The sequence below is a fragment of the Catharus ustulatus genome, chromosome 2 (assembly GCF_009819885.2).
Source record: "Catharus ustulatus isolate bCatUst1 chromosome 2, bCatUst1.pri.v2, whole genome shotgun sequence".
Classification (NCBI taxonomy): Eukaryota; Metazoa; Chordata; class Aves; order Passeriformes; family Turdidae; genus Catharus; species Catharus ustulatus.
The window spans coordinates 106,997,093-107,024,556 of NC_046222.1; the positions used below are offsets into that span (position 1 = coordinate 106,997,093).

General features: G+C 38.0%; 1 protein-coding gene across 2 annotated transcripts in view; it reads left to right on the plus strand.

Moving 5' to 3' along the window:
- Nucleotides 1-57: 57 nt before the first annotated feature.
- MOSPD2 (motile sperm domain containing 2) overlaps nt 58-27,464 on the plus strand; it is a 33,537-nt gene continuing 6,130 nt past the window's right edge. The window contains exons 1-10 of one of the 2 annotated variants that reach the window (XM_033051660.2): nt 58-148; nt 377-443; nt 9,231-9,386; nt 10,124-10,210; nt 11,498-11,652; nt 14,074-14,134; nt 15,269-15,307; nt 16,251-16,375; nt 22,253-22,423; nt 24,599-24,711. In XM_033051660.2, coding sequence (XP_032907551.1) covers nt 140-148; nt 377-443; nt 9,231-9,386; nt 10,124-10,210; nt 11,498-11,652; nt 14,074-14,134; nt 15,269-15,307; nt 16,251-16,375; nt 22,253-22,423; nt 24,599-24,711 — 983 coding nt within the window. In that variant the 5' untranslated portion in view covers nt 58-139. The remainder of the gene's footprint in view (nt 149-376; nt 444-9,230; nt 9,387-10,123; nt 10,211-11,497; nt 11,653-14,073; nt 14,135-15,268; nt 15,308-16,250; nt 16,376-22,252; nt 22,424-24,598; nt 24,712-27,464) is intronic. The other variant, XM_033051661.2, reaches the window with a different exon arrangement.

The following is a 27,464-nucleotide window of genomic DNA, read 5'->3' on the forward strand; positions in this document are numbered from 1 at the left end:
GGCCGGGGCGGGGCGGGGCCTTCCGGCCGCTCTCCGGCTCAGGCCCCGCCCCCGGGCGCCGCTCCATCCCCTTTTCCCGCCGCTCCTCGCGCTGCCGGAGCCGCCTCAGTGCGGGCGGCGCGGGCGGACCCGCTGGATCATGGCTGAGGTGAGTTCCTGCGCCCTTGTCCTCTCGCTATTGCCTTCCTACCACTGTTTTGCCACCTTCCTGCCCGCCTGCCGGGTGTTCTTCCCAGCGCCGCCCGCAGCCGCTCGGGGTTGGTGGTCCGGCGGGACGGGTGGCCGGGCCCTGCCGTACAGGTGAGGGTCTGGGGCTGTGTAGGGCTCCGGCCTTTCCCTTCCTTTCACGGCCCTCCTGTTCCTTGTTTCCCCTCAGCAGCGGCAGGACAAGGCGGCGCTGATCAGCGAGACCCGGCGGCGTTTCGAGGCGGAGTACCTGCCAGGTGAGCTCTGGGGCTGGTCCCCTGTCGCTTTTCCTCTGGGGCCAGGTGTCCGCTAGCCAGAGCCTGGGAGCGTCTGTGCCTTTTCACAGAATCGACTGGGTCGGAAAAGGCCTCCGAGATCATCGAGGCCAACCTGTGAATGGGCACCTGTCAGCCAGTCCCCGGCACTGAGTGCCACATCCAGGCTCTCCTTAAACACCTCCAGGGGCAACCCATTCAAATACCGCATCGCTTTGTGTAAAGGCTTTTTTCCTAATGTCCAACCCGAACTTCCCTGGTGCACTCAGGGTGTCTGAAGCCATGGAAGGGTGGGCACAGCAGGTTTCTGTGCTGGTGCTCTGTCTGCTGGGTCGCTGTCTTGGGCTGCACGATGTGTTGGGGCCAAGCTCTCGCTCCCTTTCTCTTGCTGGTGTTTGGTGGGCTGGGACATTGCAGTGCTTGGTGTTCTTTGGACATAAAACATGTCAGGGAGGGGGGAAGGGTGGCATTCTGACCTCGTGAGTTTGTCAAAGAGTTGTTTTTCTGGAGTAACTTGCACTTGAAATTCATGCAGACCATAATTAAGATCATACTGCATGTCCAACTCGTTCTTAAGTGCAGGTACATTTAAGCTTGTAAATAAAGGCCGGGAGATGCTGGGGATGCCCAGGGGAGAGGGAAGACTGGGGTGAGCCTAGAGTGGTTTCCTTTTGTTTCAAGGTTGATTTGCATTGCTTGTGTTGGCAGAATGTAGAGTATGCTAACAATTGCAGTAAACAGTGTGTTTCATTGTGGCTATCTAGAGACTTTCTACTAAAACCATGCTTCTATGCAATTTTTAATGCAGATACAACAAAAGTCCAGTAGTTGTGTTGCCTTCATCTCCTTTAATATCAGCCTCAGTTCTGCAATCAAATGTTTTGCTTTGATGTTTCTGATCAGAATTATTGAGATTACCTTGCTATCTATCACTTTTATGGAAGGGTTATGGGCTTCTTCATTGGCTTCATTGTAGTGGGCTGGAACATGCTTTTGGGAAACTTTGAAGGTCTTGAGTATAGTGGCAAGTTTGTCTCATATGTTTACTAACTTTCACAAGGGAGACTACTTTGGACTTAGAGATGACCTTTATTCCTGATGACAAAATTGATCTATTTTGAAGTAGAGAGGGTGTATTTTACTATTTGATATTTCTAAGTGATTAAAGATATCTTTGTAGAGCTCAGGCTTTAATGAGTGGAGGCTCATCTTAAATTCTAAATTTTTCATCCCCTAATGTTTTCAATTAGTGTATATTTTCATATGGTAGGTGATTCAACTTACTTTGTGTTCTATTATCTCAGAGTCACACTCATAAATAATTATTTCAGAAAGCCTAGGACTGCTCTGGGACAATGGTTGTGGAAAAGGGGTGTTACTCTTTCAGTTGATCTACCGCTTAAAATCTTGAAATTGCACGAGTTTCTCTAGTTGTAATGATGTCTGTTGGGCTGGTTGATACAACCATTAAAATAACTGAATACTGTTGCAAGGTAAACTGTAATCCTGTTTGTGGTATTTGGAACACTTTTTCTCAGTAAGCCCCTTTTTGAGTCATGGTTTCAGGCTCTTGGCCCTTTCAAGAAAATAGGATTAAGACTTTTTTGAGTTTGTACTCCTAAGACTCTACCACAAATTTTGGAATGCCACAAACAAATTAATGTTCTCATGGCCACGACCAAGAGTGAAAAACACAGGATTTTAATTTTGTACTGGTCTATCTGCATTTATTGTGTGTGTTCTAAAACACATTCTTTTATTCTTAATCAAAGGAATGTGGGGCTGCATGTATGCAGGCACCCTCAAACCTGTGACTTAGGGGTGTAAAGGTACAAATGATTGCTTCATACCCAGGAATTTTTGTCTGCTTTCAAATCTAAGGACACTTTCAGGCTACACTGAGAAGCTGATCCTTCCTGTAAAGTTTAGTGTGGTCACAGAATTGTAGGACCTCTACAGAGTAAACTTTATTCTATTTTTGGGTGAGCTGCAGTTGGAGAAAAGTTTTCAGGCAGGTTTTTTGGTGGTTTTTTTTTGGTTTTTTTTTTTTTTTTTTTTTCCCTGGAGATTGCAGCTGCCACTGTTTTGTTTTCCTTCTGAGGAAAACAATGTAACTGGTTATTCTAGAAACACAGTGATTCTGATCATCAGAGATGAAGTGGCTCTTCTGTATTCTGCAACTCAACGTTACTGGTTCCCCCTACCCCTCTTCATGCCGGAAGAATTGATAATGGTCAAAAATGCTGTGATGACCTTACAGTAATGCTTTCTTTTGTTATGAAATGAAAACTTAGAGAGTCTTTAAAATCCTGCTTTTTCATTGAAATTATTTATTGGTAGTATACCATTTTTAGATTAAAGTAGAATCAACAAAAATATATAGCTGATTCAGAAAAGTGTAATATTCTAACATGTTTTATAATTATTATTATAATAGTATGCTGTGGGCTTGATGATTTTCAAGGTTGGGTGGGAAAAGTTCTGTTCAGCAGTTGATAGCGCCATAAATCTGTTTTTCTGAATTCTACAGTTGTTTCATTTATGTAACCAAATCAGAAGATGCTTTTGATTTTCAGATACAGTGTGAAAGTGTCAGAGAACCTTACTAGTTCATTTCCCCAAAGTTTGCAAGAGAACTTTCTTGCTGTTCAGCTAATTTAGCCATTGAAGTGTTCTAGAAGGAAAACTTGGCCACTGTTGGATTTCTCTGCAAAGCACTATTTATTATTAACTGAAATCTTGTGGTGATTTTTTTTCTCTTCAGTTAATTTTCTAACTGGGTTCTAAAGACAACTTCAGTTCTTGTGAGGAATGTATGTCCCAATAATGGAACCCTTGTATTTAAAAAGTTTATTTCCAACAGAGGTCCTGTTAGTCCAATAGACAGTCTGATGTGGTAGGCAGACAGCACTTTGTCTTCACTGGTTTTGGGCCTAATTTTTGTTTTGCCTGTTTGGATTCTTTGTGAGCGTTGGTGATGTAAATGATTTTACTGGTGAAAGGAACAATGAAAACAAAAGATTTTTTTTCTAGCGCTGACAATGATTTCTAGTAAACAAGCATGTCTTTCTGTAGTGAATTTCCATTCCTTAGAGGATTTCTAAAATTAGCTTTTATTTCTGGGCTATCACTTTCTATTTTAATGTTACAGTGGAAATTATTTACAATCAACTCTTTTTAGACTTTTTCAGTAAACTAGTTTTCTGCACATTTCCTTTTATTTATTAACTGTTTCTAATTGCCTGTTATTTCCTGGCCTTCCCCATTTACATCCTTTTCCTTTCTCCTTTAGGCAAACCTTAATTTTCAAAAAAGATTTTGCAAGAGAGGTTACCCATCCTTTCAATGTAAAGGATTAAATTTCACCATGACCTTCTTTAAACCAGTAGCAAAGGTGTTTTGTTAATCATATGGGCTGATTTCAAATAAATTTTTAAGCATGTGGGATACCTTTAAAAATCAATGGTAAGACTTGTAGAGGACTCTTAAAGTAATATTTTGCATACCTGCAAACAAAACCTATGTCTTATGTTCTGAAAAGTCTACTTTCCCTGGTTCTTGGCTTTCAGGCTGAGACTGGTGAAAGTATAAGATGGGAAACATACTTTCATAAAACTCTCTGCAACATTAATGATTGAGTTTTTTATTGAAAGTAGCCTTTTTTGTCACTGACAGTGTTCAGCTTTGCTAAAAGTTTGTTTCTCTCAGTTTGTGGAGGTAGATATTTTATTTGTCTATTGCTGCTTGAAGTTATTGAAATAATTCCTTATTGGATGGAAATAGTGTTGGGTATTTTCTTCATCCCTGTCCCTTTATGGCTACTGACCTTCTTAAATTGTTTCTAGACTTGCTGACTTTCTCATCTAGCCACTGAAGGCACATACCTGAGTTGTTACAGTACTTAGCATAATGCTTGGCATCAGCAGCTAATTAAAAAGGGTTTCCTCTTTGTAGCCAAAGTCAGAGAAATGATTGTGACCATTTTAGACCAAGAGTTCTTGGCTGGAATAGCTTTAAGACAATAGTTAAATTGAGTCTCTTTGTGTAATGTAACATTTGACATACTCTTCTAAGTTGTTTTTTTTTCCTCTACTTTGTACAATGAAGTTTTTGGGTTTTTCCTCTATTAAAAGACATGCAGTTGCTGTTCCTGCTTAGCTTTGTGTATGGCTTGTTTTGTAACACTGCTTTTCTAGAGAAGAGTTTCTGAAGGGAGGGGTCATTCAGGTTTTTCATTTTGAACTTCTCTGGATTTAGTGTGTGACTTAGCTGTGTTCCTTGGTTTTGAGTCTTGTAGTAATTCTTCTATATTCCTGCTGAATAGTTTCAAATTTGTATTATTTTTCCAAAAGTGTGAACACTAGAAGAAAGCACAGCACTGTTCTCCTGGTAATCATGGAATGGGTCAGGTTGGAAAGGACCATGGTGGCTTGTCTGGTCCAGCCTGTTCAAGCAGGGTCAGACCAGAGCACGGGGCACAGGTTTGCATGCAGACAGTCCTTGGATGACTCCACTCCCTCTCTGGGACTCCCTGCTGGGCTTGGTCACACACAGTGAAGAAGTTCTTCCTCACACTCAGGAGGAGCTTCCTATGCTTCAGTCTTTGCCACTGCCTCTTGTCCTGTTGCTGGGCACCACAGAGCAGAGCCTGAGTCCATCTTTGACACCTCCCTGCAGATACTGATGGACATTGATGGGGTCTCCTCTGTCATCTCTTCTTGAGGCTGAACAAGCCCAGCTCTCTCAGCCTGCTCTCCTAAGAGGTGCTCCAGTCCCTTAATCATCTTTGCACTGGACCTGCTCCAGGGGCTCCTGGAATGGTAATTAGTTGACATTAAAAAAACCAGTGACGTAAAGAGAAGGGATTTTACAATTTGTACCTCAGAGAACTTAATGAAATCTTTTAGTGAAAGTATTGCAGTGAAATCTGCGTGCATTTAGTTTTGCGTAATTCTGCAGCTGTTTTCAGAGCTGTTGTCTGGTATTATAGAAGATCCTTTATGTTGAAACAGTAATTAAGTGATACAGTTTCATTAGAAGCTTCTCAGCTTGAAGAAAACTAATAAAAGAGTAGAATGTGCTCATGGGAAAACAGAAGTCCTCACTAAAGCAAAAAAAAAAAGGAAGCCAAGTGATATAAGAAGTTGCTGTTCAAACAGAGCTTTGTCTTCCTCTAGTCTTTTCTCTTACCTTCAAATGCTCAATGAGAAAATAAAAGTGACTTTAACTACTAACTATTTTCAAAATAAGGTTGAATTCATGGTCAGTTTTGCTTGCTCAAATTTTCCTGAAGAACTTCCAGCTAAAGGAATAAAGAGCACTAATAAATGGCCACATCTTCTTGCTACTGTCACCACTATGTGCAATTTATAATTTGTCAGATTATGCTTTTTCTTGCTTCTTTGGATCTGAGTCTTGGTTAGTTTTTACAGTTTCCTGGGTCAATGGAAAAGTATTTCAACATCCCAGTTTTGCCTCTTCCTTGGGCTATGGAACTATTCTATGATACAGAAAGGTTTGAGTGTCTTGGACTGAGGGAGCAACCAGGTTTCCAAGCCTCAGGACCATGAAATGTTGCACAAAAGTCTGGCACTGCTGATACACATGTGGCTTTCAGTAGCTCTTTCTGAACAGAAGTAGCTGCTAGTGCTGTTCCTTGTGTTACCTTTGAGGTGAGTGATGTGTGCTCCAAATACCTTATGAAATTCTGTTCTTTATGGACTTAATTACAGAGATGTCTCTCTTCCTGAACTGAGGGTGTCGCTAGACTGGTGTCACAGTGGCAAGTGTGAAAAAGCAAGTACTTAATTTTCCTTTGAGAAAAGCATTAGTGTTAGTATTACAGGTATCTAAATGGGTAAGCTTGGAGATTGTCAGAGGTAAGTTATTTCAGTTTATAGTTCCACCTGAATTTCCTTGTGGGTGATCCTCAAATACTGTTCCTGTTTTGGCCTCTGTTGTTTTTCAGGGTTTATTTAAATTGCATTGAGAATCCCAAAGATCTTATTTTCTTTCAACTAGTTCTCATTTAACTCTGTAAGTTTCTAATAATACAGTAACTGCACTCAAGTGTTCCATGAGTGACTTAAAATTAGAAACATTCTGACTATTTCACAGTATATTTTGAAAACAAGTTTCCAGATGTCTTGTAGAATTCTGCAGCATGTACAGATTTGAAGAGTAATTCCTCCTCTGAACTGACACATTTTCAATCACTGGGTTCTTGGAAAGACTCCATCAATTTTATATCACTCTGCTTTTTGTGTGTGACATAAAACACTTTTCTTTTGGATTCATATTTTCATTCTAAATTTCATTTATTTTGTTGCAAGAATTGGATCAGTTGGGTAAAAGTCATCCAGTATTAAGTACTGTTATTCTGTCAGTTTTATGCTAACCTGATTCAAATACTGGCATTGTGCAAGTGCTTGTGGATGCACAACTTGACTACTTATTTCTCCTGATTTTAGGGACTATTGTAGCATACATGTAAATTCAGGTTACGTGTGCCTTGTTGACAATTTTTGTTACAGAAGAGAGAGCTACTTTCAACTATCCTTATCTCTGAATGCAGTTTGCTTTCCACTGATGTTGGAAGTTTGGATTAAACATTTTCCTTGTTTCTCTTTCATTTTCTTAAAATGCTCACAAAGTTTAATGTCTGTGTTTAAAAAAAATATACTTTAAATTCAGAGTTTGGGAAGACTTGTTAGTGGTTGAGAAATGTGTTTTGAGGCTTGTTCCATGTAATGATATGTCAATGGTTTTAAGTTGCAGTTTGATACAAGGTGCACAGTTCTCTCACTTTGACAGTTGTGCTCTCAGACAGATACTGAAAGGAGAAAGCCTCAAAGTGGTGTGAAATGTTATTCTGTTAGTTTTTACCTGGTGGTGGGTTTTCTCTTTAATTGCACAATACCCTAATCCCTTATTTATATGAGATACATGTGGGACTGATCTCAGCAAAGTACTTGATTGATTAACTGCAGTCACTCATAGCTGGAAGCCAGTGTGTGTTAGACATTATTAAACCAAGGTGAAGTAGTTAACTTGAAACTAAGTACTGTTAGCTTTTCTCAAACAAAACTTCCTAAATCATTGGGGTAACTACAAATTTCAGATGAGCAACTGAGACTACAAAATTTCTTGCCCTGGATTTTTGCAATGTATCTGTGGTTCCTCTAGAGCTACAGAGAAGTTAAACATTTCGTGAGCACTGAGTGATCACTTCACTGGGCTTAGTCAGAATATAGGAAATCAGCTGTCTGGTGCAAGTTTCAAAATGATGAGAAAAGGGACTTCAATAGTTAAAAAGATTTTAGTGGATTAAGGCTTTTGGGCAGAAAAGAAAGTAGGGGACTAAGATTAAGGAAAGTGGGATTAAATTCTGGGGTTATCTAAGGAGCAAAGTAAAATAGTGGAATGAGATCAAGGGAAAGAGAAATTTGAAGCCTAATGAAGAAGGGAACATGGTAGATGTGTGTGAGAAGCAGATGTGAAGAGATGTGCTGGGGAGTGCAACTGTAATTTAGTGAATGGACATGTTTAAATTGATATATCCTTACAGTTACATTGACTAAATTATAACAGGAAACAGTATAAATTGAAAGACAGGTAATATAGATCATATTTTTGTATGTAGACTAGTAAAACAAAAATATATTAGCAGAATTTAATGTTGTCTTTTTTCTTAGCTCTTTCCTCAATTTTCTGACTGAGATGCACATTCCCAAGCCATCCTGTCAGTTCTAGATATTTGTAAATGGCTCTGAAAGCAGTTTATTGCTATTGATAGAGGAATAGTCTTTCCAGTGAAAATTAAATCTTTTATTAACGGTCTTAATTTTTTTTCATGGTAGTCATTAATTTAGTGAATAACTTAAGAGTTTATGGTTTTTTTGTTGTTAGTAGAGATGTGAATCAATGTCTGTTGCTTTCAGAAGCCTGTTTCTATTATGGGCTCTTGATTTACAATCTATTTTTACCAATTTCTCAGACAGAGGATCATTGATCTAAAAACTGAGCTTATGTTTAAGCATATTTACAGTAGCAATTCGTCCACTTAGCATTTGTATTTTACTTTCCTGTTTAAAAATAAAAAAACCCCAGAGCAGCAGCAAGTCTTGCTTCATCTGAGGTACTTCCAGAAGCATGTAAGCCTGTTACTGTGCTGCTAATGTGATACAAGAAGCCTTGGGGGCTTTTGTGCTACCCTAGAGTTACATGTAGTTTTATTTGGTAGGGTAACAATTTATAACAAGTGTAAACTCATTTTTTTTTTTAATGGGAAACAATTTTGTTTAATGCAATCGGGTATAGTGCCTGCTCAAAAGAACAAATTTTATGTTTGTTGTCAGACATTTTATGGTTGAACATGCTAATACCTATAAGTTTGAGAACTCAAGCGTGTACATGTGATGTTTAATATATGCATTCATCAGTGCACAGATTCTGAGACTGTATAGTAATTCATGTTAAGTACAGAAAACTGGTTTTAGGAAAATTACACCTGTCCCAACTGCACCTTACTTTTTCTTTGTGTAAGGATCACAGAAAATAGTTTTCTGGAGAGAGTAATCTTGTGTCCCTGAATATCATTGCAGCAGATAGATGGTATTCATTAATTTATCATGCTGTGCTTTGTTTGCTTAAACTTGAAGCTGCAAGAGAAATCTTATGTACCAAGTACATGCTTGTAGACATACACTTGACAAATCTCTTCACGCTTTTGTAGCAAATGCTATAGACACTAACTTATTTTTTTCCTAGATAAATCAGATAAATATGATTCTAGAGATGTGGAAAGACTTCAGCAAGATGATAAATGGGTTGAAAACTACTTGATTTGGCGTCACGATGTTGTGGATGATACTTTAAAGATGATTGATGAAAGCTTTCAGTGGAGGAAAGAATACACAGTTAATGGTAAGCTATGTTATACAGTGATTTGGAAGGTGTGTGTTGCTTTCCTATTGAACTACCACTGACCTCTATATGTGGTTTCATTAAGAACCTCTTAAAGGTTTGGAAGTACCACAGAGAGCTGAGCAAGGCTTTTCAAAAAAGGCAGAAAAGAGAAAAAATATTGCTTTTCATGTTGACCAGTAGTGTCTGTTTTGTTGTGGTTCCATATGTCTGTTGAAAGGGTGTTAAGAGGAAGGAAGGAAGGTAGTTATCAGTTGTTTTGTCTCTTTGCATCATAGAATTCTGAAAAAAACCCAAGACCAATAACAAAAAATTCCACAACAGAGCTCTCTTGTCCATTGTAATAGCACTGGTCTGGTACATCAAATAAAGGAGATCATTTTTGTGCTCTGGAAATATTTTGAAAGTGAACTCTGTCTTCAGGTCTTGACACTGAATTAAATGATAGAGGATGTGGGGGAGGCTTTAAATATGAAAAAAATAAACATTTGCAGCATTTTCTTGTGTAGGTTTTTTCAATTCTTCTTAGTTCATAAATAGACCCTACTGTATGGCATGAGAAGAAGATAGTAAAGATTTGAAATTATCTCAATATTTACATAGTTTCCAAATGCCTTGGAAGGTGGCTTATAAAGATGTTTTGGGGATTTTTTTGCTAGACTTTTGCATTTTTAGTGACTTCTGTTAAGTTACAATGTGATTTGATTACTGAAATGATATTTAATTTGGTTTTGCAGACCTGTCAGAATCTGTCCTTCCAAAATGGTTATTTGAAATTGGTGCTCTTTTTCTGCATGGATATGATAAAGAGGGCTATAAGTTATGTAAGTATACGGAATAGACTATTTTCAGTCTTTGATCATTATTTTGTTTCCACAGTTTTATCATCATGAAAAATAAGCATTTTAAGAACAGACATAGGTATATATTGGCTACCGTTTTTTACTTTAAAAGGTGATTGGATAATAAATTTATTTATTGTAGAATCCACTGAGTGTGAAGGGACCCAGCAGGATGATGGAGTCCAACTCCTGACCCTGCACAGGGCACCCTCAGAATCACACCATGGGCCTGACTCTGAAAGGCTTGGTGATGTGGTCACTGTCTTAAACAAGAGTATAATAGCTCAATGTATGTTCTGTGTTTGAATAGAAGTTTCTCTTAATCTTGAAATACAGTGTAGCTAACGTGCTGTATTTAAAAACATTTGTTTCTTTGCGTGAAACAACACTTTTTACTTCAGTTTTGCAATTGGAAGTAAAAGACATGGAGAAGAAATCTAATTTTTACTACAACTTTACAAGTTTCAGGGAGAAGAATATTGAGCATATCTAAAGTTATTTTCAGGTTCGTCTAACTTTGATACTGTAAAAATGAAAGCTACTCTTCACATTACTGCCCTGAATATTTCTTTTCTCACTTATTGCATAATCATACTTGGTTTCAGGCATTTTATAAAGTCTTTTGCTTTGCATTATACCTGTGGGTTTGCTCTTTGTTTTTTTGGTTTTTTTTTTCCCCATGGAAAAACAAGTCTCTCCGACTCTTTTTATTCCAGAAGAATATTTACTAGGCTTTCATTTGTACAACATTGCTCCTCTCCTGGAATACTTAATTTTATTTGAGAAAGATCTGTTACTTTTTATATGATTCTTACTGTGTATATAAATAATTTTTCAAAACACATCAACTGCAGTGGAGTAGAAAACCTAAGTAGAAAAGGAAACATTAATTTTACAGCAATACTTAGACTATGTGCTGAACATAGTATTGGCTGAAGACCATGTGATTTAATTTTAAATTATGAAGTGCTAGTCTAGGTAACTGGTCTTTAAATATACAAAAAGTGGTTTTCCCCTTTATTGTTTCTTCTGGGATGTAATTCTTTGTATTTTCAATTTTTAAAAAGTTATAGTAAAATGTGAGAAATGTGGAGTTTGACGTGGTGTGCAGTTGTTTTTCTGGGTGTCCAGTGGTCACAAAATCAGGATGAATGTGAAATATGAATTCAGAGGTCCTAATACGTTTCAGTGCATACTCTATAGTTATTTGCATTATGTTGTCTGTTTGCTTGGATCTTTCCTTTCAACTACTGTGTGTTTTTGTCCAAGTTTGGTTCAAAGTGAAACATCATACAAGAGATCCTAAACAGCAACTTGAAAAAAAGAAACTGGTTGCTTTTTGGTTAGAACATTATGCCAAGAGAGATCATGGAAAGCCCTTGACAGTGGTATTTGACATGGCTGAAACTGGAATCAGTCACATAGTAAGTATTTTTACTGTCTTGGCTGGATTGCTTTTTAAATTATTTAACCTGTGTTCCCAGAAAGAAGGAAGTCACTGTATAGTCCTTGACACATAACTAACAGTCCCTGAGACCAGTGATATGGTGAAGCTTTTTCCCATGACATGAGCAGTTTCCAAAATCTTTTGTTACATATTAAACTTTATCTTCTGCAACCTGCTGAAAACTTGCTTTTAGTTTAGTGGTTGAGCTGGTTTAGATTGCAAGGTTGAGATCTTGCTTATCAGTACATATTTATTGATTTAATCTAATAACTAAAAATCTCACAAATTTTCTATAAGTTAAAAAAAGAAAATGTATTTCTGTAGAATAATTGTATTTTTCTTACCAAGTGCTGTGCTGTCCTGTTACTACAAGAATGGCTGAAACTTGTATCTTTGTGCTTTTATTTGTCTGGTGGTGATGGTATGTCAAGAATTAATATAAGCAAAAAAAAAAACCCAAAAACCACCACCCCTAAACCCAGCTCCAAAAACTTGTTTATATCTATCATAGGCAAGATTGTTAGTGTTGCATTGGGACCTTGCAGCTGTGCAGTGCAGGGCCACCAGTTTTTGGGGAGGTAATTAGACCAATAAATATGGTGTGATTCTGTTTTGCAAGGTTGGTGCTCTTAACTGTACAGTGAGAGCTGTCTGTTCATGCTCCTAAAGATAATACTGGAACCACAGTTTTATGTAACAGGAGTAAAAGGTTGTAATAATGTCCTTGATGCAAAAGACTAATTCCATTTGGGTATAAAACCAAAATTTGGTATAAATTATATCTTGAAGCAGCGTTTTTTCCCCCCTGTGTCTTTGAGAACCCAGAGACCAAATCTCAGCAAGTGGTCCATAACTGTCCCATTGTACAGTCTTGCTTTGTAGTTAGTATGTTTATCACAGAACAGGAGTATTTTTTGATGGCTGTTTGTAGCCATGTGGAGTAATTGATAAATCGATCCTAAAGGAAAAAGAAGTTGGATCTCTGGGTTCTTTTGCAGAGCATACCTTATTTGTTGGTTCTGTTGCTATGGACATCTACTATATCACTTTTATCACTGTTATGCAGGAGATATTTCTGATAGCTCAGGGTGTGTCACACCAGGTCAGTAACTAGAATAGATGCAGTTATTGAATGGTCTGTGAAATCTGCACTTCTAATTCCAAACTTTCGTCAAAATAATGGATCTATTCTTCTGCTATCTGGTAGTGCTGCTTTTGGACAGGCAGCAGAATAGAGAGCAGCATCCTGATTAACGGAGATTCTAATAATTTGAATCTATCATTGTGTTTGTGCTGTTAAATGAAAGATGTTGCATCTGGTGCAAGCAACGGACAGTTGAGATAAAGGCTTCTGTTAGAGGCCACCTTCTGCCAGTAAAGATGTCAAACTTTCAGTTAGTCTCTAGTTGCTGAGCCCACTTAAAAATCTTTCAGGTTGTTGGTAGTACTCTTACAGAGTGTTATTTTTTGGGGCTTTTTTTCACTCTGTCCACAAATGTTTTGGTAGAGTGTTTACTGTTTACATCACCCTAGGAGCCCTTTCCCCATTCCTACATTATGACAGGCTTTGGATCCTCAGCCAGAAATGCTCTGTACTATTTCTGAAAGTAGTAGTAGTGATGGTCACTCCTGTTAAAAGGTCTGGGGAAAGTACTCATAGCAGGTTTCCCACCTGAATGCCTTATTGTGGTAAGGTATTTCTTACTTTATTTCTAAAATAAAGTTTCATAAAAAGCCTTCTTTGCCCTTTACTATGTAGACAGTTCCATTATACCTGAATTTTGCAAAGGACATGGACTGTACTATCTCTCCAGCTGCTCATTGGATAGAGGCATCCTGAAAATGGGTGATGTAGAAGCAGCTCTTTTGTGTGCTGTCTCTGCCCACAGTTTCTCTGCATGCTACCAACTGATACCCAACCCAACAATTCTCTTCAAAGGAGAACCTATTTTTTTCCTTTGGAAATGTTGTACTGAGTGCAGTAGCATATTGGACAGTATGTAGGATAATTACTGAAGGGAAATTTCAGTATATTGAGTACTCTTCCATCTGTCAAGCTTCTCTAGTGCTAAAGGTTTATTTTTCCTGTATCTTTCCTGCAAATCTTAAGTCCTGTTGGTACTCTGCAGTACTTTAGATATCTTAGTTATTGCTCTGATCAGAGGTCCATTGACTTCTGAGATTATAAGGGAAACTGTGCCAACAATCCTGCAGTAGTTTAATGGAGGAAAAAGCCTTGCATTGTGTTTTGAGGATATTTATAGTGTATGTAAAATTTGAACGTAGTTGACTGCAATATATTTATCTTGTGCTTTTCATTAAATGTTTTAACTAAGCCTGTATTTTTTAATGTTATGGCTTGCTTTGCATTTATGCTGTGATTTCTTTTTAAATTTAGGACTTGGATTTTGTTCGGTTTATTGTCAACTGTTTTACAGATTATTACCCAAACTTCCTCAGTAAGTATTGTGCATTAAATATTAAGCATTGTAGACTTGTGTAACAAGAGCATTTCATAATATGATTGAAGATGGGAAGGATAAAGGGTTTTTTTCATGTGTTTTCTGGGGTAACTTCATGAAATGTGAATGTTACAGGGTTAGGATATTCTTGTCCTTAGTACAACTTTGTTTTGTGAATAAACTTTACTTTCATCAAAAAATCAACTGTCTTTTTGTGAAGTAATATTTATGACTATTACTAAGTAAGAGTTCTTACTACATATGTACATAGTAAGAACTATTGTAAGCATATAATAGAAAGGAATTGACTTGTTTTCCTTTGCTACTTGTTAGATGGGTAGAAGCTTTACAAATTTGTATCCTTTAGGAGTCTTCAGGGTCAAAGAATGAATGGCTCTAGAAATTTATGAGGGAAGCAATGGTTTAGTCTGAAGAGACATTTTTATGTGCACTTAGAAAACCTGCATACTTGCCTGCTAATTTTTTTATGCATAGGTGAACACTACATAGTTTATGCTAGCTCATCTTAAATATGTTGCAAGTCTTAGGTGAAAATGTCTGTGAATGTTGAAGTTCCATACAGCAACTGCCTAAACTCTGAATATTAGATTTTGGCTTGCTGATCAAAGTTCAAAGCTTTGATCAAATATCAAACTTAAAGGCAAGTGCAACATTTGGTTTTTGTACTTTGACATTCAAGAGGAAAAAAATTGGGACACTTAAGTATTTTCAAACTTCTATGGTTAAATAAAGACTATTTGGAAAAAATAGATATACAAGACTTATGGTTATTTGTTTCTTTATGAAGTAGGGGGTGCTGAATATACTTGTTCAACTGTGTTCTGTTCAGTAGCTGCTTTTCTAGGTCGGGATCTTGCTTTTCTTTGCGTTATTTGTGAGATGAGTTATTAATAACAGTATGTCAGAAGAGTAATACCCCAGGAAGAACATAAACAATGTGTAACTTTTTTTCCAAGCAATTGGCTAATGTTTCTAAATAGCAATGAACCTGTACAAAGTTGCTTTTATAGGGAGGTGAACATAGAGGTTTGTAAAAGTGAATATTTACTTTTTACATTAATGTTATTGCTGTACTTTCTCTCGGTATTCAGATTTTTTTCTTCTTTTCAGCAAAGATAGTAATATTTGAAATGCCATGGATAATGAATGGTAAGGTTTTGACTTTTTTGTTTTCTTTTCAGATTGTGATAACTTAAAATTTTGCAGCATAAGTAAAAAGCACTTTTCTACTGTGTGTAGATACAGATGAATAATAGAGTTTGTTAAATATGCATTTTTAAATCTGTCGGTTTAAAGGTTGCATACTTTTCTATTTTTCCTTTTATCGTTGTATTTTGGATCATACTTTACATGAAGTATGTCTGTATTCATCCTGTTGTTTTCAAAGGTTAGGAGAACTTGATAAATAGTCCATTCCTTGAATGCTTCTAGCAGGAATCCTATCATTAGCAGTGATGGCGTCTTAGAACCAGCTCAAAACTAGAATACAAGTTTAAGATAGATGCCTGACACTGGATGCTGATGTGGTTACATTTGTTTTCATATGGGTACTTCAATAATTATCTGCAATTATAATGTACAGGCTAAATGCTCTATTCCTCTATTGTTGCCATATGAATACATATTTTTTGTTGGCTTTATATGTTCCTGCATATTCATGTTTTACTGTCACTGAAATAACAATGGTCTTTGTAAATGCTTCATAGGTATAAACAAATATCCTTCAAATCAGCAAAACATTTCAACAAGGAAGAGTGTATACTTATCTTCCCCAACCTCCCTCACTCAGATTTGGAAACACAATTGGTTTTACCCTCTCAGTACTTCAAGGACTAAATTCCAAGACAACAGAGCTGTCAGTTATTAAGTCAAAGATACTTTCCATTTTGTCTGTAAATAATACCTTTCTTTCCCTTGCATTGCTCATTCCAATTATAATAGTTACTTTCAGAGCAGGTTCTGCAATATCTTGAGGGATGTAACTCACTTTTATTATGCAAGATTTAGCAATTCACTGAAAAAACCTACAAAAACAAGATTACAAATGTTGTTTCCTGTTAACTCATGTATACCTTTGTTTTATTTTTTAAAGCTGCTTTTAAAATCGTGAAAGGTTGGCTTGGCCCAGATGCAATAAGCATGTTAAAGTTCACAAATAAGAGTGATGTGCAGGAATACATCAGTGGAGAGTATCTGCCACCTCACATGGGTGGAACTGTAAGTATGAAATTTCACATTGTTGTGATAGATTGAGACACCTGTATGAATTCCATATGTGGGGTTGAGGGCTGGCTCTTCACAGATGGGAGATTTCTTGAAATTGTGTGGCCAGTGATAATTTCGAAATCCCAATATTATAAAACAGGTTAACTTCATGAGAATTTGGTATCTGCATTCTTAAGTACATTCTTAACTACAGAACTATTTTTTCTGAATCATTCATCCCCTTATAAGTTACTGAAAACCACTTAGTTTTACAGACCTTCAAGAAAAATTATCTAAGTATCATTGTCCCTTGTACTTTTTTCCTCCCTGATGAATTAGAGATGGTGTTTGTTTATGAAACAAGTTCTATGAACAGAAAGTAGGTTTTATTGTCCTGAGAGTTCTAGTCCTGCTCCAAAGCTATGAGTCACTGAAGACATTAAGGGTTGTAGCTATTTTTCCTTTGCCATCTCTAGGGCTGCATTTTAAGACATGGCTGTAGAAGATTTTTTTCAAAGAGATATAATAGAGCTCCAAAGTAATACAAGCAGCATCAGTTTAACAGAACCAAAATTCAGTTCTCGTGCAATCTAAAGAGTGAAACAGCACAAGCATCTTACACAACAGGTTTCACTTTTCACAAGGCTAGTACATCAGTATTGCATAATCTTTAAAATAAATTTGTAGAAAAATGTGTTAAAATGTTAGTAGGCCATTTATGTTAGTATTGTTGGAGTATATCTCCAAGAATGTGCAGAAAAGGAGGGTTGTGTTTCAACAATAGCAGGGAAGGCCATGTTCCTTTGTATATGAATCCAGGGCAGGTTATTGCAGTCAGAACATAAGAAACTTGTTTGGGCAACATAAAATAATGTTACCTGGATTTTCATTTGGCTGAGATTAGCAGCCTTTAAAAAGTGCACGTGATTCTTGAAGACAAGATGCCCTTTTTCTCCAGGGAAAGTTGCTGTGCCAGTTCCCAGTCTCTCATAAGAACTTGCTCATGGAGCAAAGCTGAAATTGCTGCACTGTAGGAGTGAGCATTGAGGGAAGGACTGATGATGTCTGAAGTGGCTTCAGTAAAGGATTCACTGCTGTTTAGCAGTGCTCCTGTGGTATTGTCCAATTGTTGCAACAGAGGGGCAAGTTTTTTTCCTCATTAAAGCTGAGTATTTGCCATCTGCTTTTTAGACTATCTTACCTAATAGTTCATTATGTCTTTAAAGAAAGAATTTGTGGTTTTGCTAAATATCCTCCTGAAGCATTTGATGGAATGCTCAGTCTTAGAGTTATCTGTAATCCTGCCTTGTTCCTGAAAGGTCTCATTGCTGGTTAGTGATTGTTGATCAAGCTGGCTCTGTGTTGCTTGTCTTCTGAGGGCATTGACAAGTTTCAGAATTGTGGAGGCAGCTTATCCAAATCGTGTGACTGGGGTAAAAAGTTAGTGGCAGAAATAAAGTGGTAGAGCAATAATAAACTTGCCTGACAAAGACTCCAGAGGTTCTGACAATTTCAGAACAGCAGCTTTATCTCTGCATATTAAGAGCCCTGTATTTTAAATTGCCACATGCTTTGTCTAACTGCTGAGTTTCACATGATGGGTGTTTTGAGCCTTTAACCTCAGAACTGTCATAATTTGGAGGAATTTTTAGCAAATACCAAGACTTCAAAATTGTGCTCTGAATCTTTCTTCCCTACACTTTAAAGTGTACACAGTAAAGCAGCATCTTTGCGTTTGGTAGCAGAGAGCTTTTCACTGACCAGACAACGGACAACTTAATGCCCTTTCTCAGAATTTAACTTTTCTTGATGTGGTTAACCTTGACTTCTCTTGAGGCAGCTAGCTGGACTGCAAATTCACCATTACTAGTATTGTCAGGCCTGACAATAATGCAGTATCTGACTTGTACAATCTGCACAAGTTGATTTCTCTCAAGTGTTTGATTTTGTTTGAGGGACCTTTTTTTTTTGCCTCCTTCTGGTTCTCTCTGTCATCTTTGACTTCCACACATTCAGTTACAGATCTTCATATTCGCAACGATCATAATGCCAGTGAAGAGCTCAGCATACCCTGCTAGGATCCAACTTTGAAGAGCCGGGTCTTGCCAGATATAAACAACTAGTGGGGCAGATCATTTGGCAGGTTAATTCAGGGATATACCTAGATTCCTCTGCACTTCGGTTCTTTGTATTCCAGAAGAATGTTAGAGACTAGTTCTGGAAGTAACAAAAGATCTATAGAATTTAAAGTGTTGAACTTGGAGTCAGTGATTACTTTGTTTAACTAAGGGAACTGTTCTCTTTCTCTGTTGGAAGCCTCCAAGCTTCAGTGTCTCAGTGAAGTTATTTTTAAGCATTTTTTAAGTCTGTCTCCAGGTCACTTAAAAGATGAATTAGAAACTTTCCGTAGCTTTAAAATCCTTTGATTGACTGTCAGCAAACTGTGAAAGGAGGAATATTACATGCTTGATTTTAGACAACTAGTGAGCAAAGGTGTCTCCAGAGTACCAAAAGCAATAAAACTAATGATGGAAAACAGAAACTTGGTTTTTGCAGGATTTTGGAAAATGAATTTGGTCTAAGTTACAGTTAAATCCTCAACAGTTTGTTGGCTGTGGTTTTTCCTATATTGTTAACCCATACATGCCACATACCATGGATGTGGCATTGAGTTGTTCTTATCCATAGTGCACAGAAGTAATTTTCTGTATAGCAGGTTGATTTTGGAGAGCTTGTCAGAATTGCCCAAGGCAGATCTGGGAGCAAGTTAATGCTAGCCAGCATGGAAAATCAGGGTTAGGTCCTCAAGACCCACTTGGTAGTAGTTTCCATTTAGTAATAAATGTATACTCACTCAGTGTTTTCTGGCTTTCCTATCTATTGTATCACACATTCTACCATTTCCAGCTGTTGGAGGTTCTTAAGGCATACACATTCCTGACTGGGCAGGGAGATTTGTCTCTTCAGTAATACTGTAATTTCACGAATACAAGCCGCACCAATTTGACCAAAATTTTGGTGGAAACCCGGACGTGCGGCCAATATTCCGGGGCGGCTAATACATTAACAAAATTCTAAAAGCTGCCAACACGGAAGTGAGAGCCTGCGGCAGCCCCAAGCCAAGCTGGAGCCCGGCCGGCCCCGGCTGAGGTGGGAAAGCCTGGCAGAGACGGGGCCAGCAGTGTGGGGGGTGGGCGGCAGAGCCTGAGCCGGCAGGGCGGGGCAGGGGGGCGGCAGAGCCGGGTCAGTAGGGCGGGGGAGCCCGGGAGAACTGGGGCTAGCAGTGCAGGGGAGCATGGCAGAAGCAGGAAGGCCGGCGGGTGGGGCTGCCTGGCAGCGGGGGAAGCCCAGCAGAATCAGGGCCAGCAGCGTGGGGGAGCCCGGCGGTGCGGGGGCCTGCAGTGCCGGCCAGGGCGAGGAAACGCGGCGGCAGTGCAGATGGGAGGGGGCGGCCGGCGAGCCTGGCGGCGGCGGCGGCAGCCCGCCGGCAGGGCTAGGGAACGCGGCGCGGCCGGCGAGCCGGGCGGCGGCGGCGGCAGCCCACTGGCAGGGCCAGCGAACACGGCAGCGGGGCGGTGCTGACGGGAGAGGGGGGCCAGTGAGCCCGGCGGCGGCGGCAGCACCACCCGGCCAGCCCCGCCGAGCCGTGGCGCTGAGCTGGGCTACCCGGCCCCGTCGGCAACCATGAGCGGGCCGAGCCTGCCTGGCCCCGCCCCGAGCCAGTAAAGCCCGCTATGCCGCGATCCTGTTACTAATTGGCCAATTTGTGAAAGCTGGGCACGGATTCTCGCGACGAACGAAAGTGCGGCTAATATTCGGGGTGCGGCTTATCTATTGACAAAGACAGCAACATTGTCGAGGCACCGGGGGTGCGGCTTATAATCCGTGCGGCTTGTATTCGTGAAACTACTGTACTTTCTGCAAGACTGATGTACATACACTGTACACTTTGATGCAAGACATGTACGCGCAGTAGGGTTTTGATTTGTTGTTTTGCCCAGTCTTTCTTTGTCAGAAGATGGATTTAACAAGGATTAATTGATCAAGATTCTCTCAACTTGTGCCAGTATTGAACAATGTGTGCCACTGCTGTGCTCTTTACCTGGGTATTTAAATTGGTAGCTCACAGGTTTTCTTGGATGTACCTTATATAGGTCAGTGGCCTGAAGTCAAGATATGGCTAAGCTTGCATATGGCTTCATGCACATATTATCTTGGAAAATATCACTACTATAATTAAGACGCCTCTACAAAAACGGCCAAAAATAGTAGTATGAATTCTCTAGATCTACTATAAAAAAGAGCCATAAGTCTATAGAATGGATATATCTGGCATTGAATAAATCTGTCTTGTTTACCTGGCTGAGGTTTTCACCCTGTTAGTAGAGATACCCATGCCACTGAAACTTAGGAACTGTGACTGTGAAGTGTGGGACTTTGAGTTGTCCCACTGATGAGATTCTGTCCAGCTCTTGAAGCTATCCAGCAGCATGGATTAACAAGGCCAAGTAAGGCATGCAGCAAAATTAATTTCCCTCTATTAACGTCACTGTGTTACATGCCCTTCATCCTGTGCTGAAAGGGAGGGACAAGGCTTTGTAGGTTTGAATAAGGGGAAGCTGGGTATTTCTGTCCAACGTGGGCTATCAGTATTCTGTAAGACTACTGTAATATTTCCAGCAGGCTGGAGTCTTTTCTTCCAGTAGTGATTAAGTCTGTAACTGATACTTAAAGCTTGTCTTTCAGGCTCTTAACAGGATATTGTTTAAGTCAGGGAATACCTGTTTCATTTACCTGGAGGTCTTTTACTCTTCAGGCTGTAGCAACAGTCAATGAGATTTAGACCTTGACTATAGATGAGCAGGAAGTATGCTGTTTTGTTTGTTTTCTTTAAATGGCTCCATCTAAGACTTTTCCATTTTAATCTTTAACATCACATTATTCCTTGTTTTGAGAAAATTGACTTGCTTATGGAGAGCTCTCTTGAAGCACCTATTTGTAGCTCTCTGCTGAGAGAGGCATCATTTGGGAGGCAGGGGCATTGCTCCATTCTGCCTCACAGGAGTCAAAGCTACCTTAATTTTCTCTATTAGGAAAGCTGTCAGACTAATTCAGTTACTTGATGCTTAAAACTGCTTGAAAATAGGTAGGGACAGAGATCACCATTCAAACACTGCCTCTAACATTATATGTAATAAAATGATTTGGAGAATGTTAAGAGAATTTCTTGTTAGCAAAAATTTGATTTTACTTATTTTCCAATGGAAAAGATACCTTTATTGCGAAGTCTTTGAGAACTTGAGTGTTCTGCTCTGCATTACTCAGATGTCTTAAATAAAGTCTTTAAATTGATTTGGCATTCTGAAGACTAGAGGTCTGAATTTCAGGATATGCTAAAGGTCCATACATTACCTTAAACAAGGGATTATTTAGTGTTTTTTTATGGTCTAGGGGTTTATTTCCTTTTCTTAAACTGGTATTATGAAACTAACATACAAGGAACAACTGATGTTTGTCATCACTTTTGAAATATTTTTAGAAATAGCTGTTTTTAATAGTTTGAAACCACATTTTTTCAGAACTGAGAACTTCAGCAATAAGACTCTGAATGCTTATCCTTGATAGACCAGCTTCTGCAGTTCTGTGAATATAAAGAAAAGCTACAGTTTACTGGTTTCATTGGATGACTATTTCTTTGCCTATTGATGATAAAATAGAAACTCTTGGTATCAGCTTTCTGTACAGGGGTGCAACGTCAAATGGATCAATGAAACATAAAAGTAGTGTGAAACAAGGAACAACGGCAATATTTCCATGTGAAAAACCCTAGAGAGGGCACTTCTAATCTGCCTGAGTAACCCATCTTTTATAAATCTCCTTATCTTTCAGGATTCTTTCAAGTACAGTTATCCTCCATTGGTTGATGATGATTTTCAAACTCCTTTGTGTGAAAATGGCCCCATTACAAGTGAAGATGAGCATGAAAGTAAAGAAGAGATAGATGCAGACACCAAGGAGGCTGGGGAGATGAATGAAGCACAAAACCTTAATCAGAAAAAGGTATCTAACTGAAGATTTAGGCAAGACTAGCTAGATAGTTACAAAGGGGAACAAGAGGCCTATAATTTTGTCTTGTTTTTGTGCTGTATTTTTTAACAGTTTTTCTGTCTTCTAGTTTAGCAAAAGAACACAGGAAAACTGAAAACTTATAGTTGCAGTTTCAACCTTGACTTTTTCAGAATGCATAAAATGTGCAAGCAAGTATTTAGTCTATCTCTTGGAATATAGTGAATTGTACAGTAAAAGGAGAAAAGGTTTCTGTATTTTGTTTTCAAATGTTTTCTTTCTAGTTGGTTTATTTTTAATCTTGGAATATCTACTGGCAACCATTTAAAAATAGATCTCGTTTTCTCCAGTGTTTAAATTGGTATGTACATGAAAAAATATTAAATATTAAAAAATATTTATTTATTAGGTTAAATATTTTTGCACTAGTGGATGTTAATTTGTTTTCCTAAATTATTGATAACATCTCAACATATGGATGTTTTCATTTGTTCTCAGGAGAAATTGTATTCCTACTCCATCCATCATGTTTTGCAACATAATCTTCCTGCAGTGTTGTGTAAAACAACGCCTTTACTTCTGGATAAACAAGTTCATACAAAATCATATTTAGGAAATGCAGTGATAGTAACTGGGGATATTGCTCTTGAAAATAGTAGAAAAAAAATTTAATTTTGCTACTTTATTACCATAATAAATATTGGAATATCACTTGCAAAACTTTGGTTTAATGGAGTATAATACAGTTTCATTTACTCTTTCAGGTTTGTCAAAAGAATTTGAAATGTGCAGCTCACTAGGTAGTCCAGCTGTTATTTGCAACTTGGCCAGCTTTTCAAAAAAGGGATAACTTCACTGACCTTGAGGTCAAAAGGAAGCATTACATAACCATGGTTAGACTCAATGGCTTCTTTAGCTTGGGGCACATTTTGCAAGCTATGATTCTCATATAAAGAAACATGGAGAATTTCTGCTCAATGTATGAGTTACCTTTGGTGCTTAATAAGCCTCAGTGTCTGTTGGCTTTTAATTTGCTTGGGTGACTTAGCTTTCTACCTAAGATATTTTAGATTTTTAAATTTTTTTACTCTTGAAATACCATAAAGCATATAACTGTTTTCACTTTTATTCAGTGCAACCAAGGTGCTACTCAATCTTTTTTCAGTACAGGGACTCATGAGTGATAAACTTGGTTAGTAAGTACCTGTCCTGTAGGTGCTTCTGCTTTTGTGTTCCACAGTAATATTTTTTTTTCTGGCAGTTTATGTAGAACAAATCCTAACATATAACTAGTGCAGTGTATTTGTGCACTAATCTTTTTCTACCACTTTTATATAATCATAAAAAAAATTTGCTGTGTGGATTCTTTTTATACAGACTATTTCATATAATGTTTTGTATTCCTTTCATTCCCATACTTCAAACTTGCATGAACTGAATTCTCTTCATGTGTTTTCTCTGTATTAAAAGAGGAATAAAAAAGGAGGCTAAGCAAACTCTTCAGCCAGCTGATCTGGAATCATGATGTCACTCACTAATTCTTTCAGTCTTCTGTGCCCCCCTAGCACCTGCCCTGTTTTGCATGTATTTTCTTAATGTTATAGAAGAAAACCCTTGAACCTAAAATATACCTGCAGTTTTGAAAGCATCAATTCAATCAGCATTATTTATTTTATGTTCTGCAATACTTCAGTTTCATCTAAGAGCAATGAAGATGTGTTTAGCCACCCTGCAATGCAATGAAGTGTGGAATTGGTACTGTGTTTTCTGTTACAGTGGTGCAGTGATTGTATTGGGGCATCTGTTTTAGTTTTAATTTGCAATGGATGAATAATACTAATGCGTTATACTCTTAGATATTTAAGTGCTATAACCTAGTATGTCTGGAGTTTTAAAAAACCAACCTGAACAGCAGGAAAATGTGGGGAAAAAACCAAAGCAGAAGTTTTGGTTCATGTATGTTTCATGTGTTATGTAACTTCTGTAGTAAATCATTTTATTCAGTGGACTTCAAGCACCTTCAGGGAATTAACATATATAAAGCTTGGTATGTAATATGTAAACTGTTGAAATAAGCCTCCTCATGTTCTTTGAAATACCTGTATGAATCTGTAACACATAATCCAGGTTTCTAGTTAATCATTTTAATCAACTATCATTTTTACTCAGATGAATTCTGTAGAACAAATTTCCAAATCAGAGGAAACTGACAAAACAGAGGTCAAACCAAAAAATGCAAAGAAAGCATTAACCACTTTTAAAGGACCTTTATTACATATCAGGTAATAAAATTTTTAATTTTCTTTTTACAATGTGCCTTGGACACTTGAGTACTGAACTAGTTGATTTTCAAAATAAACTTTTTTCAGACTGTTAGAGGGGAAACAAATTATAAACAACTTTTTAAGAAGGATTTTTACAAAGCTCAAAGAGTTTTTCTGGTTTTTAAAGTTTTTAGTGAATCTTCTGCTGTCACTAAAGATTGGCATACTTTTTGTACAACTAGGTATATATTCTATAGAATTGGACAAGTATTTTGTTTATATTAAGAAACTATCTAAGTTAAGTCTGTCCTTATCTGTAATGAGAGCAGTGGTTTGGCATTGTTTGGTTTTATTGGCCCAAGAAAAACGAATGTCTTTTCAAGACAGTTTTCTCTGTTAAATCATGCTTGAATTCTTTTGGCTTATGATGGTATAAATGTCTACACGAATAGTTTCCACCAGTTAAATTTAATTAATGGGTCCAATTTATTTTGTGTGGAAAGGGCTCTGTAATGACATGTCTACCCAGAAGGTTTTGTCATCCAAGATGCTACATCTTGCAGTTATTTTATCACTGAACTAGAATAAAGAAATCAATTAGCCAATATCACCTTTTTTATCACTGCCTTTTAGCTTAAGATGCTTGTTTAGAATTTGATTTAGATGTTAATTTTTATTTTCACTTTCAGTTTGCTATTAGATGAATGAAGAAAATGTCTAATTTTTAGGTAATTTCTTAGCTAACTTTTTAAGTACTGGAATGAAATTGAATAATGACATGCTCATTGGCATAAATATATTTTGTATTTGTAAATTTTTCCTAATTTTGAAATGAAAAGCTTCCTCTGTATAACCTTAGTTTCTTGTACGGCAAGACAAAGGTGTAGACTGCAGAATTGTGATTATAAAAGAATTTTAAACATTTTCTATGACAATCACAAATGCTAGATGTGTTTTTTCAACTACTTTTTAATTAAAAAAGAAGGGGCACAAATCACAAGCAGACAGAAAAAAATGCAAACAGAAACACCCCTGGCACCCCCAGAAACATCTTTTTTTTTCTTCTTAAAATGCTTCAAGCTGTCATTGCATAGAAGTAACTTACATGGACTGCAACACATGGAAGAGTAAACTTAGTCAAGTATAGAGGTGTTAATACTTGTAGTCTTGCTGTCATGGAAAATAAAATACTGGTGTCTCCATTGTCCTTGCTGTCTCTTTTGTTTTTAAAGAAATATCGTGAGTGCAGCTCTTGCTCTTCATTAATACTCTTCCTCTGTAGAAGCTAGAACTCTAGTTTTCATTTTCTTCCACTGAGTCTCAGACCATTGAACTGAAGGTGATTGAACCACCAATCTGTAGTGTCATTCATAACCAGTTGTAGGCACCTATCACAGAGACCATAAGCTCTGCCACCATGGCTAACTTGTATCCTTGCTCATCTCCCAGCATTGCCCTGTGAAGGGAGCAACCTGGAGCCTGAGCACACAGCTGAGGCACTGCAGCTCTGGCACCATAAACTCATGGACAAAGCTGGGTCCTTGTGCTCTTTTGTTTCTTGTATTTTTAGTCATGCTCATGAGTCAGCTGTCTCCCTCATTTAGACCATAATTGTATTTGCCTTGTATACTTTACAATGAAAGGCTGCCTCTGACTTTCCTCCTCAATAAATGAATTTGTTCAGTCAGGCAAAAAGCAGCAGTTTCCTTGCACTGTCTGGTGGAAGAGCAGCTCATGATCTGTTGTGGTACAAGAATTTCTAGTACAAGCTGGTTCTATCACACACATCAGCGTAAAGAAATTCCTGCATATATAAAAATTTAAAAACTTGGGTGTTTGTTTAAACAATCCACCCTCCTACTAGCTACACCCCACCTACCCCTAATCCTGTGGAACTTGATTTCACAGACAAGAGTTGTACAGCTGTGGTCCCCAAGCTTTTTTTTTTTTTTTCTCCTTTCCTCAATGGCCATAGCTGGTGGAACAAGAAAGATCAGGCTCTGGCACAATGTTCCTTCCCATGATCCTGTCTCTGGCTTGTTTTGAGCTGATTAGTGTTATCTTGTTTCATTTATGGTTCATCTTGCAATTGCTGTTACACACAGCTACACTAGTGCAGTATTGAGATGGGTAGCTAAACTCTGTTAGCTACAATCCTTCCCTTCCCTAGCCCTGGTTACCTAAATTGACAATTTGGAAATGAAAGAATACTGAGAGGAGGAGAGAATTACCCAATGAAGCTGTTTTAAACACATCAGTTTTTTTAGTTTCTACCTTATTTGGCACACTTCCTTATCCCCACCACAGAAGTAGTCTTGTCATGTGGACTGACTAATGCAATGCAAAACATCAACACCCCAACATCACAGTCACCACCAGAAACTGCTTCCGGCATGGGCGTTCACACTTGCCTTGCAGCACCAATGGGTTTTCTTCTCAGCTCCTACGTTGCTTTAAGTGGGAGAAGAAGGAAGGATTGGTACCATAAAAGGAAGTCTTTTGAGGAGGAGGTCAAATTAACATGAAATTGGCATTCCAAAAAGAGGACATGGGGAAAAAATCACGTGGTTTGAAAAAGACTATGTGGTTCAGTAGTACGGAGTTCTTTGTGTGCTCCTCATGTGACATAATGAGAGAAAAGTTCTTCACTTGCTACTCAAGTTTCCTTTCAACTTGTATTATATGAGCATGCCCTACCTTTTACCTACCACTGTTCATTTGAATGCTTATCCAAAATGAGCTGTGTTAGCTTGATGTGGTTTAAAATATCT